This window comes from Megascapheus bottae, chromosome 22 (genome assembly GCF_031878675.1).
Source record: "Megascapheus bottae isolate mThoBot1 chromosome 22, mThoBot2.hap1, whole genome shotgun sequence".
Lineage (NCBI taxonomy): Eukaryota > Metazoa > Chordata > Mammalia > Rodentia > Geomyidae > Megascapheus > Megascapheus bottae.
This window is the reverse complement of record NC_143530.1, coordinates 2,055,742-2,073,538: the sequence shown is the minus strand read 5'-3', so window position 1 is coordinate 2,073,538 and position 17,797 is coordinate 2,055,742. Positions and strand designations below refer to the sequence as shown.

The following is a 17,797-nucleotide window of genomic DNA, read 5'->3' as shown; positions in this document are numbered from 1 at the left end:
TCTGAAAGGGCTCTTGTGATGTGCCAGCTGCCCCCCGGGCCCTCACCTGGAAGCTGACAGAGCGGAATGTGAGCTGGCCCCAGGCGCTCTGTGAGACCCCGCACGTCCACAAGCTCCCCGCGGGGACGATGTACACACAGAGCTGGCTTCTGTGTACAGAATATATGTGTATATATAGTATATAATATATATTATATGTGTCGCATAGCATATCTGTTCATAGCCTCAGGTGGACCAGAAGCTCTCCGAGGACAGCATGGGGGATCGTTCCCCTTGAGGTACCCACCACCTCGGAAGAGGGTGACGTAGCCAGCGCTTTCTTTCAGAAACCAGGACCATTTCCAGATCGCCATATCCTGAGCATCGCCAGTGTACTTGTTTTTCCTACTTGTCACTAGCATTGCTGGTGGCAATTACGTCACTCACAGTATTCCCACAAATTTACTTGTGCTGGCATTGAACGAGTTAAGGGGCACCACAGAGGTTCCTGAATGGAAGCTTCTCCCGGTGTCCTAGTTTTGGGTAAATACCTTCTCACCTCGTCCCTTTCCCTGTCAGAGTGCAAATAGAAATAGTAGCGATGTGGAGAAAGATCAATACTTGGGGACTAGACGTCCTGGAAGCTGATGACGACCCTCCATTTCGCCGGGGACGGACGTGGAGGTTTGTGTGTCTGCCGTCTGCCCGCTCAGGGTCTTCCAGGAATGGGGGAATGGGGTTTTTGTGTGGTTTTGGCTCTTGGACCCCCATCTCTGCTCACCACGAATTGTGGCTTTCAGCCCCGGTGCTGCCCCACGCCCTGCTTGTCCTGCGTCCCTGGTGTGGACAGCAGGGGCTGGTTTTCCACGGTGGTCACTATGGACTGAGTCCTTCGCCAGGCACCCGGGCTGGCCTCTGCCTCTGCGCCCAGGAGCGTGCCAGGCGGGTGGGGAGCTGGTGGGGTGGCCCCCTTTACTCTGCACCTCCTGCCATGGGCTCCACTGGGGTCACGGGAGACGGAACTGGCATCGACGCCCGAGGAGAGAAGCGCAGGTGGAGGAGCAGCCGTGACTTCTGCTGACCCCGTGCAGTGGACGGGGCGGCGGCGAGCGCGTGCGAAGGCGCAAGCGTAAGACAGCGTCAGAACCGACCTGCACACCTGGCCGGTGGAATCCCTCATCCTCGGGAGCTCTTGCTTCCTCTCTTCAGAATTCTTTCTCCCCGCTTCCCCTGCGTGAGTGTGGGAGAATGTGTGTTGTTTTAGGAACAGGCTCCCTTCCCGCCTCCCTTGCTGGCTTCCTCGCTCCCTTCTGTGATGAATCAATGTTTCCAGCTTCTGGGAGTCTGCAGCCACCACGACTCCCTCCCGGGTGAATGTGTGAACGTGCGTGGCCCTGTGGGGATTCCTCGGCCGCCCGGGGCGAGGGGACGTGCGGATGTTCTCTGGGAACAGCGGTGTCCTGGGTCCGGGGCGAGGCAGTAGGAAGGTAGGGGCTGAGGTCCTGGGGTGTGGGGGAATGCGCTCCTGTGTGGAAATGAATGTTCTCTAGGTTGCAGACCAGGGCAATGGGGAAAGGCAAAGCGGGTCACCGGGCAGCCACGATGCCGGGATGCCCTGGGCACTGCTCTGTGGCACTGGTACCCATCCCCGGGACCCGTGGGCAGACAGCTGTGAGTGTGGGTGTCACATCAGGAGAGGAGACCTCGCAGGAGAGATGCTGCGAGAGGCAGCAGCCTGAGAGCCAGCAGAGGCGCTGTCAGCCATGGGCCAGGAAGCAGCTTCTCCCGTCACCAGGCGGAGGTGAGGGGCAGAGCCTTCCAAGCATCTCCAGGAGGTCTTTGACCCGTGCAGCCCTCACTAGAGGCCGTTCCCCTCTGCAGAGCTGGGACCTTCTTTCCTTGGCATGGCCCTGACCGCCGAAAGCCGAAAGTGTTAATTGGCAATTGCTAGCGCCATGCTATCAACGCGCTTCCTGTGGAACAGGGCTTGTCGTCACCATAGCGATGCATCTGGGCTCCCGTGGAACGTGGCCACATGCTACGCAGCAAATAAATAGCAGGGATTCTTCTTTCTTCCCTGAACAAGAAATCCACCGGTACCCGGGCTGCACGTGCAGCTCCCATGCTCGCCGCGCCGCTGGGTGTGCTTCCGCATCTCTCTCCTTCTGGCTTTCTTTACAATTGAAGAGCAGATTTGGGTAAGGAGAGAGGACGCCAGGTGGGGCAGGAAGAGAGAGGGGACCCCGGCGGACTCGGCACCGAGGACTTTTAAGTGACAAGCCGTGGTTCTTGGTCCTGTGCCAGGGATTAGAACACGCCTGCAGAAGGATGGTGGTTCTCCTTGGTTCTCCTCAGCTTTGTTACCCTGTGGTAGGAGCCTGGCAAGATGGGGGCCTCGGCCCTGTTAGATTTTTCTCTTTTTGTGTTTTCTGGAATGACATCATAGTGTTTTCCTCTGCCGGTGAAGGGAGTTGACGTTGCATGGAGCTTCCTCAGGACCGCATGGCGACGGAGCAGGGAAGGCAATCAGAGTTGCACTGGGCCATCGCCCTTCTCAGCCTCTGGCTGTGGTTAGAAAGCCCTTAGGGTGTTGTGACAACACCACCTTACTGATGGACACCTCGCTTTCTATGGATGCTCCCTTCCTGTGTCACTTGCTAGAATGCCAGCTATCAACCTGCAACGGGCCTTGATTTATGGCGCATCAAGTGCAGGACTTTGTATTTTGGGGTTGCAGACGCATCACACTGTACAGTTGTGTGGGTTTTCCTGAGAAATAAAATGCCACCGTTGTGTCTGCTTCAGAAAGTAGACACTTCCTGCTTCGAGTGGCTATTTGTGCTTCAAACTGTAGAGCACATATCCCCTAGCCTGGTCCCACGATTTAAATCCTGAATGGCTGAACCCGGGTCGTCACAGGGTAAGAACAGGTTCACGGCCTGACCTTTTCTCTCTTGAGTCCTAACATCTTTATTTGCTTTATTCTTTTGCCCAAATGGCATTGTAGGAAGGATGATCAGTGCTGCCTTGCTTGAACCGCTGCTTACGCCATCGAGATGGGGGTGAGATCAGACTCAGGGGAACCTGCTTGGAAAATAAGACAGTGGGGAATGGGAGGCTGATGGATGGCTGGGTTCCTGGAGCCTGGGGTGTTTGGGAAGAGCAGAAGGGGGCAGGAAGGAGGAACAGGAAGGGCCTCTCCCCTCTCCCCAGGCCCTGTGAAGAAGATGGGCAGGAAAATGCCACCATTGTGAAGTCCAGAGGTGATCAGTTTGCTAGGCTTGGAGGGGAGGAAAGGACTTGGAGGGGAGGAAAGGACTTGGAGGGGGAGGAAAGGACTTGGAGGGGAGGAAAGGACTTGGAGGGGAGGAAAGGACTTGGAGGGGAGGAAAGGACTTGGAGGGGGAGGAAAGGACTTGGAGGGGAGGAAAGGACTTGGAGGGGAGGAAAGGACTTGGAGGGGGAGGAAAGGACTTGGAGGGGAGGAAAGGACTTGGAAGGGAGGAAAGGACTTGGAGGGGGAGGAAAGGACTTGGAGGGGAGAAAAGGACTTGGAGAGGGAGGAAAGGACTTGGAGGGGAGGAAAGAACTTGGAGGGGAGAAAAGGACTTGGAGGGGGAGGAAAGGACTTGGAAGGGGAGGAAAGGACTTGGAGGGGGAGGAAAGGACTTGGAGGGGAGGAAAGGACTTGGAGGGGAGGAAAGGACTTGGAGGGGGAGGAAAGGACTTGGAAGGGGAGGAAAGGACTTGGAGGGGGAGGCGTGGGGGATTCTGCAGCCTCTCACTGCACAGACCACAGGTGCACAGCGAGTTGGGGACAAAACACGATGTGGGTATCGGGGACAAAGGGGCGACTGGGAGCTCTGATGTGAGCCAGGTTAAAGGTCACTCCTGAGGTCACAGATGTCTGGGGGCCAAGTCTTAGATAGGCGGCACAGCTTCAAGGGAGAAGCAGCCTCTTCCGCACTCGCTCGCAAACAGGCAGAATGAGCTGTAGATGAATCGCCAGGGCACAAATCCCCGTCTCCTTCCTGGCTATCTCCCCACCACGCCACCTTCCTGACCATGGCTGCCCTTTATTTACGCTGTCTGGTCTCGGAAGTCCCGTGGCGGCACTCGTCTGTCATGTCAGCCGGGAGGAGCTGGGTGGGGGTCTGCACAGTGAGACCTGCATAGTGAGAACTGGGTTGGCATGCTGGTCTCATCTGTAATCGCAGCTGCGGGGAGGCAGAGCACGCAGCACTGCCAGGTGAGACGAGCCTGGACAAAAAGTACAAGGCTCCTCTGAAAAATAGCTCAGGGAAAAAAGGGGCTGGTGGCATTTCTCAGATGATAGAGCAGTCGCCTAGCAGGCCCGGCAGCTCTGAGTTCAGACGGAGCTGCCCACGCCAACAAAGGAAACAAACGCCACCACTGTTTCCTTTCCTTATTCTCTCCACGTCGTCCAGGATCTTGCCTTTGTGTTCTGCTAGTGTGTTCCCAGGCCTCTAGTTAGGACCGTCTCTCTTTACTCGTGAAGTCTGCAGTCCCATCTCCCTGCTCTGCTGCTTCATTTCGCCCTGCCTTTGGGGTGATTTTTTTCTTATGACTTGAAAAGCTGGGGTTATCTGTCTGAAACTCCAGTAAGTCCCTGTCTCCGGCTCCTCAGCCCAGCTTCAGAGTCCATCCATGCCGAAGCAGGACTAGGCCCGAGGCTGGCCCGCCACCCACTGCCCTCTGTGTAGCTTCCACACAGCGGCTCTCCTGTGTGGGCTTCCTGGCTCCTCTGCCCCTCTTCGTGGGTCTTAAGGTTCAGGGCGCTGGACCTTAAGATGGCTGTGTTGTACCCTCTCATGGGCCTTTCCTGCCTTGACCACACCACTGAGCTCTCCTGCCCCGAGGGCTTATCACTCTGAAAAGGCTTAATAATGTGTCCTTCCTGTGAATTTACCCTCGACACCTCCTTTACGGCAGGCAGTGGTATTCGGGTCGGGAAACTTGCATTTTCAAACCTTGACTTTAGCATTCATTCTAAGCATGAATGTTGACATTTTCCTGCAGGCTTGTTGATCAGGAATCCATCAGCAGAGCCTCCGGCCCTTGCAGGGCTGTTTGGATGATGTCTCCCGGCTTGTAGAGTTTACCTCTAAGCTTCCCACGTATCCACTGCCCCCCTGCTTCATGGCTGCTGGGTGGTGGCTGGCGTTGGTAAATGCTATGCTAAGAAGGGCTCTGATGTTGACAGTGAGAGGCAGGGTCATGGGACGGTGTGCGAGACGGTGCGTCATGCATGGGAAGACGGGAGATAAATATGGCTGTGCACAGGGATCCAAGTCCAGGCCGCACTTTGCCTGGAGGGAGGTCTGATTCCCATGTGTCTCCCAGGTCTCCTCTGCGGACTGTGACGCCAGGCCTCTGTCCTTCACCTTTGTCCCCACGCTTGGAAGACTTCCGGCCCACATTGACTGTGTCGACACCTCCCAGTTCCTGGTCAGAATCCCCGAGGTGGCCAGTGACCACGACCCGGAAACTGTAAATAGGGTAGGTGGGCTTTTCTCCTTTTCATGGCAAGCCAGTAGGCGAAACTGTCCATACCAATGATGCTTGGAAATGTGTACAAATGTCTATTTTCTCTGCATAAAATGAGATGGCTGGGAAATGTAAAGTTTGATTGAAATATAGTAAATGCCGCAGTGGTACTCAGTAGACATGGTATTGAAAATGAACTATATAACTGGTGGGCAGAGACGGGGGAACCAATTGGGAGAGAATGAGGGAAGAGAGGATATTACCTGACTCATGGAATGGTAGCCCCTCTAGACATCACCTTTATAATAACAATACAAATCACACACACACGATTATGGAGGCTAGGCGTGGTGCAGTGTAGACTTTGCCTGGCAGGCACGGTGCCTATGTTCAGCCTCTAGCATCAATACATATATGTATATATTCAGTCTTATCCCAGATTCTCAATAGTGTATTATTAATGTGTTATTATTAATTCATTAGGCATTATTAATGCATTATTCTCAACTCTCCTATTGTTTGTAATTCTCAGGACAAATTCTGTTTTCTGGCACCTTCCTCCACTATAAGTGTTTAAATTCATCTTGAGAGGAAATCTCAGATAAGGAGGCCATTTGTTATTGTTTTATATGTAATAAATTAGCAACACTTAAAAATATTATGCCTATGCCAGGCACCATTGGCTCACCTCTGTCATTCCAGCCATTCTGGAGGCTGGGATCTGAGGTTTGTGGTTCAAAGCCAGCTGGGGGGAGAGTTTGTGCTACTCTCATCTCCAGTTAACCACCAAAAAGACAGAAGTGCTATGGCTTAAGTGGCAGAGCAGCAGTCTTGAGAAAGCGCTCAGGGATAACTCCAAGGCCTTGAGTTCAAGCCTCAGGACAGGCAAAATTAAAAAAAAACAAACCAACAAAAACTTCAGTCTAATGCTGGGACAGTGGGAAATGTCGGCTGCTCAGATTTTGCAGCTAGATGAATACATCTGTAATATTTGATGGAAAATGTCTACCCACCATCATAAAACTGTTCCTGACGGCTCACCGTCAGAAGAGCGCCTTGGTTACTGCTTGGGCTCCAAGCCTGGGGTGATGGCTGGGCTGCTGTGAATGTGCCAGCAGAACCAGGGGGTGGCCTGGTGGACGCCTGGTGGAGGGCCTGGTGGATGCCTGGTGGAGGGCCTGGTGGAGGGCCTGGTGGACGCCTGGTGGACGCCTGGTGGAGGGCCTGGTGGAGGGCCTGGTGGATGCCTGGTGGAGGGCCTGGTGGATGCCTGGTGGACGCCTGGTGGATGCCTGGTGGAGGGCCTGGTGGATGCCTGGTGGAGGGCCTGGTGGATGCCTGGTGGACGCCTGGTGGAGGGCCTGGTGGACGCCTGGTGGAGGGCCTGGTGGAGGGCCTGGTGGACGCCTGGTGGAGGGCCTGGTGGACGCCTGGTGGATGCCTGGTGGATGCCTGGTGGACGCCTGGTGGAGGGCCTGGTAGACGCCTGGTGGAGGGCCTGGTGGATGCCTGGTGGAGGGCCTGGTGGACGCCTGGTGGACGCCTGGTAGACGCCTGGTAGAGGGCCTGGTGGAGGGCCTGGTGGACGCCTGGTGGACGCCTGGTGGAGGGCCTGGTGGAGGGCCTGGTGGATGCCTGATGGAGGGCCTTGTGGACACCTGGTGGACGCCTGGTGGGCCTGGTGGAGGGCCTGGTGGAGGGCCTGGTGGACACCTGGTGGATGCCTGGTGGAGGGCCTCGTGGACACCTGGTGGACACCTGGTGGACACCTGATGGATGCCTGGTGGACAGCCAGGGCTCAGAAGCTGCTCTGCCCCTGGGCTACCCCCGGCAATGTGCCAAGGGTCTCCAAGCACCTGTCTCAAGGCGCCCCTCTTCCCCCTGCAGCCTCGACCTGCCGACGCCCTGCCCGGTGGCCCCCGGGGTCCGCGAGAGGGAGAGCAGGGGACGCAGCCCTGCCCGGCAGAGGTGAGTGGGCAGAGTGCACAGGGCCGGGGGCCCGCGGCCGGGGAAGCCCAGGAGATGCAGCCGAGCGACCTCTTCAAGGCCCGGTGCGTCTTCATCGTGGACTCGGAAGGGGAGGACGAGGTGGCAGGCACCCCGGGGGACCAGCGCCCGCCCGGAGCAGCGGCCAGCACCGCCAGTCGGCCCAAGTCCCTGCCCCTGGGCTCAGATGTGCTCTCGGATGCGGTCCGCCCCAAGGTTCGGGGGCCCCACGTCCAGGCCTCGGGGACCCCCGAAGCCCCCGCGACCCACGCCCAGGTAGGTGCGCCTGCGGGCGGAGGGAATTAACCAGGGTTTTAGCTCTGGGGCTCTGTGTGGAAGGACCTGGGTGCAGACAGACGAGCGGGGGCAGGCGGGCACTCCCGGGTCAGTCAGCCTGGAGACTGAGGAGAAGACGCTGGGACAGAACGCACGGGGCGGGCGCAGCGTGGACTGGACGGGGCGCAGGGCGGACGGGGCGCAGGGCGGAGTGGACGCAGCCCGCGGGTTCCAGGGAGAACCCAGAGCTCTTGGCCGCAGTGGACTTGGGGGGCCGCCGTTCCACTGGAGCGGTTTTGGAGATGAGTGGGGTCTGGCTGGGCGGGGTGTGCCAGGACAACCAAAGCTCCAATGAAAGGAGGGGAAGCCGGCTTGACAGGGACCCCACCAACACTCTGCAGCGAACCCGAGTCTCCTCTAGGGTAGAAAGCCCAGGGCAGGGGCTGGGAGTTTGGCCTAGTGGTTAAAGTGCTTGCCTAGCATGCACGAAGACCCAGGCTTGATTCCTTGGTACCACATACATAGGAAAAGCCAGAAGTGGTGCTGAAGCTCAAGTGGTAGAGCTCGAGCCTTGAGAAAGTCCAAGGACAGTGCTCAAGCCCTGAGCCTAAGAAAGACAACGGGGTGGACTGGAGGGGCTCTTTTTGTCCCTGGCTGGTCTCCCACCGCGGCCCTCCTGTCTCCTGGCCGGCATTACAGAGGTTCACAGCCACAGCCTGAGTTCTGGCTGACGTGGCCGTCCACAGTCTTTTGGATTGAAGAACTCCTTTGGTGTTTGAGAGGTGACCCCAGTATGCCCCTTCCCCAAGAAATAAAAGCAAGAGATGTCTCAGACTGGCTTTGGGTCCAATTTGAATCTGAGGTGACCCTGCCAAGAGGTACTGGAGGCAGGAGCTAGGACATAAGGGCTGGCCTTGAGTGAAGGTAGTAAATGCCGAAGCCTGACTCCGACAGCCACGCCCGAGGTGTTGCTGACATATGGAGCTCCAGAATAGCTGGAGGGCTGTTCATTGGCGAACTGGATTTAGTTGTTGTTGTTGTTGGCCTGCTAAGACGAATACAACATTGCAGTCAGTCTCCAGCATGTGGCGTCCCTACAAGGTTGGCCTCAGCGTTCTCTGCCGCCGTCCCATGCCGCCGTCTCCAGTGCCCAGTGCTCCATGCTACCTTTTGGCAGTGAGTTACTGTGTGTGTGCCATCTCCCACTTGGATCTACTGGTCTAAAACATTTATTGCTTGAACTTTGTCCCCAGCTGAGTATAGTAATAAAGTCTGTGGCTGAAGGTGTGTGTAGCCAGCTCAAGACCCCAGGTTCAAACCACAGAACTGCCCAGGAGAAGCAGAGCAGAGCAGAGCACAGCACAGAATGTAACGGGAGGTCTTCTGAAGAGGCGGGCGGGGCAGTGGAAGCCGTGAGGAGGTGAGGGGATTGCCCCTGTTATGAGGCTACATTGAGCAGAACTGGAGTGGGAGGGTACCAAATATAAAGGAAAATCCCCCTCCCTCTGCCCCCAGTTTGATAGATTTCTTTCACTGGCCATTTGTTTGTTTTTTTGTGTGTGATTAAATATATAGAGGTCAAACTAAAGGCTAAACATGTAACTTGGACTTTTTTTTTTCCTAAGAGGTAGATGGGAAGTTGATGATAGTACATGGTTTTTAGGTTCCAAGAGAAAAGACGAAGCTTAGACTTAACTCCTTGGCACTAAGCTGAAATCTGTGCTGCCAGCGTGGTTTTCCGTAATGAGCACAGGACATCTTGAAGTAAACTTTAGATGGTGATTCCTGCCAATGCATACCCAAGAGAAATGACAAGGGGACCAGGAGTTTACACATAGCGAGTCATAGAGGCTTAGAATTCAGAGCCTGCAGTAACCCCGTGCTGGGGATGGGATACCAGACCGTTCTGTTCAGCTGGAAATGCAGTCTATTGAGAGTTTTCTGTCTACCTGACAAAAATGAATCCATGAGTTGAATTGCCTGTGCGTTGCGACTGCCCATTGATGAGTTAAGTGAGTTCTGAAAAATGTCTTCATCTCTTCCTCTGACCTTTGTCCTCTCCATTCCACAGGCTCTAAGTCCTGGACCCTTTAGTCAGTGCTCTGGCATTGTTAGGCAAGAGCTCTCGCCAGAGCTTTCTCCCACAGGCCCTGTGAGGACCGATGGTTCTTCCTGGGCCCGTTCTGTTTGAGCTTCCACACTCAGTTTTCACTGGCCCCTTCTTAGAGGTGCTCACTCTAGAGAGGAGCTGGAGTTCTTCCATGTCTGCGATTTGCTTGTTCTCTCCCTTCCTGCTTTTCTCCACCATCAATCCTTTTCATCTTGTTGTGATAACCACTTGTACCTTTCTTCCTCAGGGCACTGAAAGCAGCTTGAAGTCAAGGGCTGTCTCCTGTTCACTTCCATATGTCTGGCACACGGTGTGATGCTTTGTACATAGCGAGATTCCTCAAGGAGGATGAGCAGAAAATCCTCCCCAAGTTCCCATCCGCTTCTCCCTTTGAAGTCCCTGTTCAGAGAGAGATTCCACACAGCCTGCCTGAGTTTCCTCTATGGTAGCAGACATTCTGTCAGTGACGTTCAGAGAGCTCTCTTCCAAATCCTCTTTTTTTTAAAATATTTTTATTGGCAATAATTAACTGTAGAACAGGGCTTCAGTGTAATATAGGCTTTTGGATGTGGTACTGGGGCTTGAACTCACAGCTTCTCAATCTTGCTTAGCTCACCCACTCATGGCTGGCAGTCTAGAGAGCCATGTTTTAAAATCTAGTACGTTTTTAGTTCATTGAAGATGGGCTCAGACTATTTCCCCCCTTGCTGGCTTTGAACCACCATCCTCCAGGTCTCTGCCAGCGAGTAGCTAGGATTACAGATGTGAGTTCTCAGTGCCTAGCTGTGATATAATAATCATATAACTGTGTAGGTACAGGTTTTAGTTCCCCCAATAAGCTATAAAATTTTTAAAGGTAAAGCTCATGACAAAGTAATTTTATGTAATATGTTGTTCAGTGTATACTCAGTATGTCTTGAACAAAGTCATATAGGCTATTTGAAATATACCAGCTCTATTCTTTGAAGGGGCATGTTTAAGGAAAAGCATGTTCTCTTAAAATATGACTAATTAAAGTAAAATCAGAGTAAACCTGCCAAGGCTAGGAGTGCAACTTAGTGGCGACCACTTGTCTGGTATGAACAAGGTCTTGGATTTGATCACCACCACCAAAAGAACACGAAATAAAGAAATGAAAAGCAATGCTATTTAAAATAAAGAAGAAATGACATTGGCCAAGAAGTGTGCTACTCATCTAGGGAATTGTCACCCTTCTGTAAAACTACTTCAGAAAAGCAGAATAAAGCCAGCAATTAAACAAAAATCCCCTTAAATAAACAATGTTCATGCAAGTCTAGGAATTGCAGATATGATTAGCGTTCACCGTGAGGTCAGCTGGCCTTGGGGCTCTGTGCTAGAGCTGGAGCTGAGCTGGTGTCAGTGGACCAAAAAATAGCAGCGCTGATTCAATTTCCTGCACCTGGCTGTGGGCAGCAAGTGGGGAAAAATTAATGGCGAATAGAACTTTTGTCCAAGGAAATTGGCTGATTGTGAGCAGGAATCATAGAGAAAGCAATTCTCGGGTATGATTTTCTTGAGAGGAGCGAGGCAGAGATGGAGGGTGTGGTGCTGGTTTGTGGAGCTCGGTGAGGGCAGCTGGGACAGAGACTCGTCCTAGAGAGAGAAGACTGGACACACTGCAGAAGTTGAGAGGATGCATGTAGACAGACAGTCACGCAAGGAGAGGATGTGGAAAAAGATGACAGGATTCAAGCCAGCACATAGCAACATAAGAAAGACCTGGGGACAAAGACAGACACTAGTAAAAAATGGATAAGAAACAAAGAAGTTGAAATTGAAGTATAATAAAAGCTAGACACAGTGGCACTGGCCTATATACCAGCTACTTAAAGAAGCTGAGCCAGGAGGATTGGTTGAGCCTAAAAAGCTCAATGCCAGCCTGGGAGACGTAGTGAAATCCTGGTTCAAAGAAACAAATTTGACATGCAAAGGAAATTCAGCGAAATGAAGTTGATAGTGGCAATGAAAAATGAAGTTAAATGCAGCACACCCTCCAGGCTCGGGTCTGGAGGGAAGGGGCGTTGGAGGCAGTGTGGAGGAGCCAGGCACAGACAGAGTGGAGAAGTGGAGGAAAGCTAAGGGCAGGGCCTACACAGAAGAGAAAAACAGTAATGTGAACAAATCTGAGAGCCAGAGGGCCAGCCAAGGTCATGGAAGTTCAGTTCATGATGGAGCTGACCTGTCCTGAGGTGTGTGCTTCATGGCCTGGAAGCCTTCCCTCTGCCCTGAAGTGCACGAATCAGGGGCAGCCAGCCTGTCAGTGGACCGGGCCCTGCCCACTGCTCTTGTAGTAGGTTCAAATGGACTGGGTGGCATTCGGTAAGACTGATTTGAGAATGAGGATGTGACAGATGGATTGGTAAGAATGTGCTGGAACAAGTCGATGATGAGACAGAGATGGGTAGAATGTGGAGAATGCTGCAAAAAGGGTGAAGGTTGAACCACCTTCTGGTGGAATCTAAGGTGAAAAACAACAGGGAGTCAGGAAGGTGGCACTGAATAGCAAGAAATGCTCCAGTGCTTTGGGCCAAAGAAGTGCTCAGAAGCGTTGAGGACCTGGCCTGGTGGCTCACACCTTTAATCCTGGCTGCTCAGAAGGTGGAGATCTGGAGATCTCCACTGGAGTCTGGGCAGGAAAACCCATGAGACTCCTATCTCCAGCTAGCTGTCAAAAAGCTGGACGTGGAGCTATGGCTCAAGTGGTAGAATGCCAACCTTGAGCAGTGCTCAGGACAGCACTCAGGCCCTGAGTTCAAGAACCAGGACCAGTAGAGTATGCGCGCGCGCGCACACACACACACACACACACACACACACACACACACACACACACACACACACACACACACAGCCTTACACCAAAAGCCGTGGCGGACATAGTGTTGTGTGAGGGAGAATAGTTTCTCCAGCTCCGAAGGCCACTGCTACTCCAGATCCTTTTGTAACTCTAAATAGTGTTTCCATTCTTGCAGCAATAGAAGCACTGAAATTACCTCATCAGTAATATTTGGACTTCACTATCTTTTTTCCCACCCGTATGGATCAGTTATATAAATATCAGCCAAGCAGACTTGTTTGTCAGTAAAACTTGTGCCAGGGAATTAGTAAGTATTTTTTTCTCTCAATTTGATTGAATTCGGCTTGATTTTTCCATTATCCTTGATTTTCTGATATTCTGGATTATGACAATGTATTCAAATACTATTTATGGGGCAAAAAATTTGTGCTGCAAATATGCACATAAATTTACATAGAAAAGGAGTATTCTGGGTACGCTTGTTCAGAAACTAAGACGTTTGTGAAGAGATGATGTCTGAACTGGCCAGTTTTAAATGATTTTTAGAGATCGTTATTTGACACGACTACATTCTCATCTGATCTGAGAGAAATTCTCTTAATACAGAGAGGCCCAGAGTTTAGGAAACCTGACATAATGGGCATTTTCTGCTGTGTGATTGATGCAGTAAGTATGTGTAAATATATACATATGCATCTTAATACTTGTTAATTTTTAAATGACTGACATTCCCCGAAGTCATTTAGGCTTGCGTTTTTATGTTTCTCTAATAGATAGATACAACAAAGTCAATACTTTTGAAGAAACATCTTTAGAACCACTTATTATTCCAGTACTTGTCTTAAAGTACTGAGATTTAAATTTTTTACTGTTATTATAAAGATGAAGATCCACAGGTCAGGTAAAGAGTACATTACTTTTTGGATAACATCACCACTTCCCTGGCTCTCTCCATTTTTCCATGGGGAGATTTGTTTTAATGGCACAGGAACACATACGAATGACCTTTTGTTTATTAGCATCTATCAGTCATTCCAAGGAGTTTCAGTAGAGTATGTCCATATATGCATTTCATTTGCATTCATCAAATTCCCCCATCTTTCAGCTTCTTAAAATTTTGTCCCTGTGGAGTCTCGGCAGGTTCTCTTACAAAATCATCCATTGCTTGTTCTTGTCATCTTGGTTTGTGATTGGGAGGTCAGCTTGATTCAGATAGGTCTGCTTTTTAAATACGAGAGCGTTATTGTTTTTTGTGCCGCCGCAGATGGTGTGTTACATGTTGGTTGAAGGCCCATCCTGGCAGGTCCCTGGACAATGAGCGGCAGGTCTCTGTGTGATCGGAATTTGGCTCCTTCCATTGGTGGCCTATGCTCCAGGGGAGGGCTTCATCTTTTGACACTTTCATCCACTGTCCCTGCACTTCCTTGTTTTCAGGTTCCCTGTGTGTAGAGGCACCACACCTGTGCTGTGGGCATGGTGGAAGGTGGAGTGTGTCCTCCACTCCTGGACTGTGGACATGGTGCAGGTGGAGTGTGTCCTCCACTCCTGTGGACATGGTGCAGGTGGAGTGTGTCCTCCACGCCTGGGCTGTGGGCATAGTGGAGGGTGGAGTGTGTGGCTGTTGGGCTGCTGTGGTCTGCGCGCTGGCAATGGAGAGGAGCTCCTTCTTCACTTGGGAGCGGAGCTCTCCGATGAGGACCCCGTCTCTCCAATCACCATCGCAGGTGTAGACAAGGAGTTAAGCACCGCGGAGACTCATCTCCAATCAGCAAACACAGATGCACCGGCTGTCCTGGCTCCTCTGCGCTTCCTCCAGGCTCAGGGGTGCCCCTTGGGTGGAGCCCAGCCGTCCAGGCCTTCCCGCGGGTCCAGGCCCGGCCCGGTCTACACCGTCCAGGCCGTCCCGGGCCCAGGCCCAGCCTCGGTCCACGCCGTCCAGGCCGTCCCCGGGGTCCAGGCCCAGCCTCGGTCCACGCCGTCCAGGCCGTCCCGGGGCCCAGGCCCGGCCCCCGCGCGTCCTCAGCGCCGCCCTCTCTCCCCAGTTCGCCTTGGCCCCTCGTAACTCGCCTGCTTTCTCCTTTTGTCTCCGCTCACCAGACCACGGCCGTCCCCGCTCACGTCCACGCCGGGGCCTCGCACGCAGGCCGGGCCCCGCCGGAGGAGCCGGCCGAGGCCCCGCACCGCCCCCCGTCCCTTCAGGCGCCCCCGCGCGCCCCCTGCGCGGCCCGGTCCCCCACGGCCACCACGCCGGCCCCGGACGTCCTGCGCTCGGGGCCAAGCCCGGGGCCCGGGGCCTACCTCCCGGTCAGGATCGTCACGCTCGCTCTGTCCCCCGGGCCGCGGCCCTTCCCCTCCGCCCTGCACGGCCCCGCCTCGCCCGCCGGCTCCAGTCGGGCGTCGTCCACCGGCAGCCTGTCCACGGACAAGTGCCCCGTGCCCTCCCGCCTGGCCCTGCTCACTGCCATCCTCCGGGCCAGCCCCCCGCCGGCCCGGCCCTCGTCCCCCGCGCCCGGCCCGGCCTCCTCCGCCCCCAGCCCGCGGGCCTCGCCCGCCCCGGCCCTGGGTCTCCGCGCGCAGCCCGCGCCCCTCGCCCCCCACGCGGGCCGGGCTCCAGAGCCGGGCAGGCCCCGGGGGCCGTCCCCCCGCGCGCCCTCCCCCGGCGCCCCAGCCCCGTCCCGTCTGCGGGACGCGTCCCGGGACCCTGAGCCCCCCAGCTCCAGGCCTGGCTCGGCCCCGCTTCCCAGCCTGGGGTCCTCTGTCTCCCCCGCAATGGCGACGCGGCCCAGTGAGCCACCCCCTCCAGAGGCCTCGGCTCTGCGCTGCAGTCCTGGCGGCCAGGCATCGCCCTCCAGCGCCGGGACCTCCGAGGGCACCGTGGGCCACCGCGGGCGCCACCACGCGGCCCCAGGGCCCGGCTCTCCAAGGGGACCCCAGGCGCCCTCCCCGCCGACAGGCCCTGAACACGAGCCACCCAAGGTATTGGCCTGGTTTTGTGTTGTGTTTGCATGGTGCATGTGCATGCCCGTCTGGAAGTACGGGACATCAGGAATCAGGACCCCGCGGGCACCTGGAGGGGACGCGGACTCCGGGTCCCCACGCGTCCTCTGCACCTCTGCCCGGCCTCCTCAGAGGTGACCTCTGCAGTCCACGACGCCACGGCCGCTGGTTTTAATTCTGAGAATAATAGGAGGCATGGCCTCGGCTGCAGACGCAGAATGAAGCGCAGCCAGCCGAGCTTTGGAAATGCGATACGTTTCTCATGACTTCATCTCCGACCGGGCTCCCAAGCTCTCCTGTCCCGATGCTCCCGTGGAATAAAACCACAGATGGTGGCCCATGTCGTGACCAAGCCAGTCTGAAAGCTTCCACTCCCCCGGCCCACGCTCATTCATAACCATCCCTTCCTCTCCTTTCTAACAGGTTGAATTCTTTATTAGTCTGCACACTGGAAACAGAATGAATGCAGATTTAGCAGTGTGCATGGAGGGCAAAAGGGAACAGAATGTTCCTTGATATGTGAGAATTCTTTGATTTAATACAGACGGGCCAGGTCTTACTAATTATGAACCACAGAAGAATAAACAAGCTGGGCATAGAGAAATCAGAAGAGTGGTGTTGGCTTGAAAAGCTCTGAGGCCGCTGGTGGAGCAGGGATGTGGTGACAGCTGTGTTTTCCTGTGAGAGGAGCGGTACTGGAGGGGGCTGTGCCCCCCACAGCTGGGTGCTGCAGGCCAGCACAGCCAGATCCCGGTGCCTCCAGCCAGCCAGCCAGCGCACCAGAATCCCACAGCCGTTTCTGTGACTGGAACAGAGCAGTAAAGGTGTGGGGTGGAGAAGTAGCTGGGTTTTGTAGCCCCTTGTGTTGGGATAACTCAGTACTGGAGTACCAGAGGGGAGCGTTTGATTGTGCCGGGGAGCGTTTGATTGTGCCATCTTGGGTGGTGAATGTGTCATTGAAGAAATCAAGTGACACACAGGGTCTTGATGTTTTAACCAATTCAAGCTGAAGACATGTATTAAGCATCTGTCTGCACTGCACTAGCTGTCCTTGACATTGACATGATTTTTTTAAGAAGGCAAATTAGAGATAATTCTATGTCTTGAAAAATAAGTATGGTTCCACTGAACAAAGTGCATACACACCACACACATGGAGAAGCTATAAAGAGATGCTGGCCACTGGTGGTTCAAGCTTGTGATGAGGCAGAGCTGGAGGTCACAGCCTGGACCAAAATGTTTGGTTGACTCCATCTAAAAAGAAAACCCAGACAATAAACAAAACAAATCTGCAAAGAGTCAGGGCTGTAAATGTCAAGTGAGAGCCTAGTAATCACACAGTCCAACTTCAAACTCTGGTACAACCAAATAAACAAATCATCAAAATTAATAATAAAACTGAATAAACACATGGTTGCGATGGACGGGAGGCCATTCTGATAACAGGGCTGGTGGTCTGTGCTCAAGCCCCTTGCATAGCAGTGTGTATGTATAAAATGTACAGTCCTTCCATGTGCTTTAGACCACATCTGCCTTACTCAGTTTAAAAAGTAGGGGGAAGAAAAATGTCTGTTCATAGTACTGGCAGTTTTTCTCTCCAACTATTTTTAATCCGTGGCTGTTGGTGCCCATGGATTCAAGGATAAGGAGGACAACATTAACATTTCGTAATGAAATGAAGGCCTAAAGAAGGTAATGGGGGAGGAGTTCAGCGCGGCAATCATGTTCTTCTGGGATGTGGCTAGTGCAGGAGGTTATGACCGATGTAAGCTTTGTCCAAGATGTTTATGGTTTAGCCTGGTGAGGAAAGGGGTTGGCATTCCAGAAACAGAAGAAAGAAAAATGGGTGAAATATACAGAAGAGAATCCCACGGACACTTGTGGAGACATGGGAGATTTGTCTTCTCATTGGATAAGAATAATGACAGTATTAATTCTTGTTTTCCTTTTCTTTTTTTCTTTTTGTTGGTCATGGGGCTTGAACTCTGGGCCTGGGCGCTGTCTCTGAGCTCCTCAGCTCAAGGCTACTGACCTCCCCTGAGCCACAGCCCACTTCCGTTTTTCTAGAGGTAAATTGGAGATAAGATTCTCACAGCCTTTAGTGCCTGGGCTGGTTTGAACTA

The 17,797-nt window shown here is 53.7% G+C and overlaps 1 protein-coding gene across 1 annotated transcript in view; it reads left to right on the top strand.

Annotated features, from left to right (window-relative positions):
- The window catches only part of Mlip (muscular LMNA interacting protein), a gene marked incomplete at its 5' end in the record, with an annotated part of 133,809 nt that overhangs the window by 52,977 nt on the left and 63,035 nt on the right, over positions 1–17,797 (top strand). Inside the window, 3 exons of the mRNA XM_090356510.1 lie at positions 5,344–5,499; positions 7,375–7,749; positions 14,775–15,653. Of these exons, the coding sequence (XP_090212636.1) occupies positions 5,344–5,499; positions 7,375–7,749; positions 14,775–15,653 (1,410 nt within the window). The remainder of the gene's footprint in view (positions 1–5,343; positions 5,500–7,374; positions 7,750–14,774; positions 15,654–17,797) is intronic.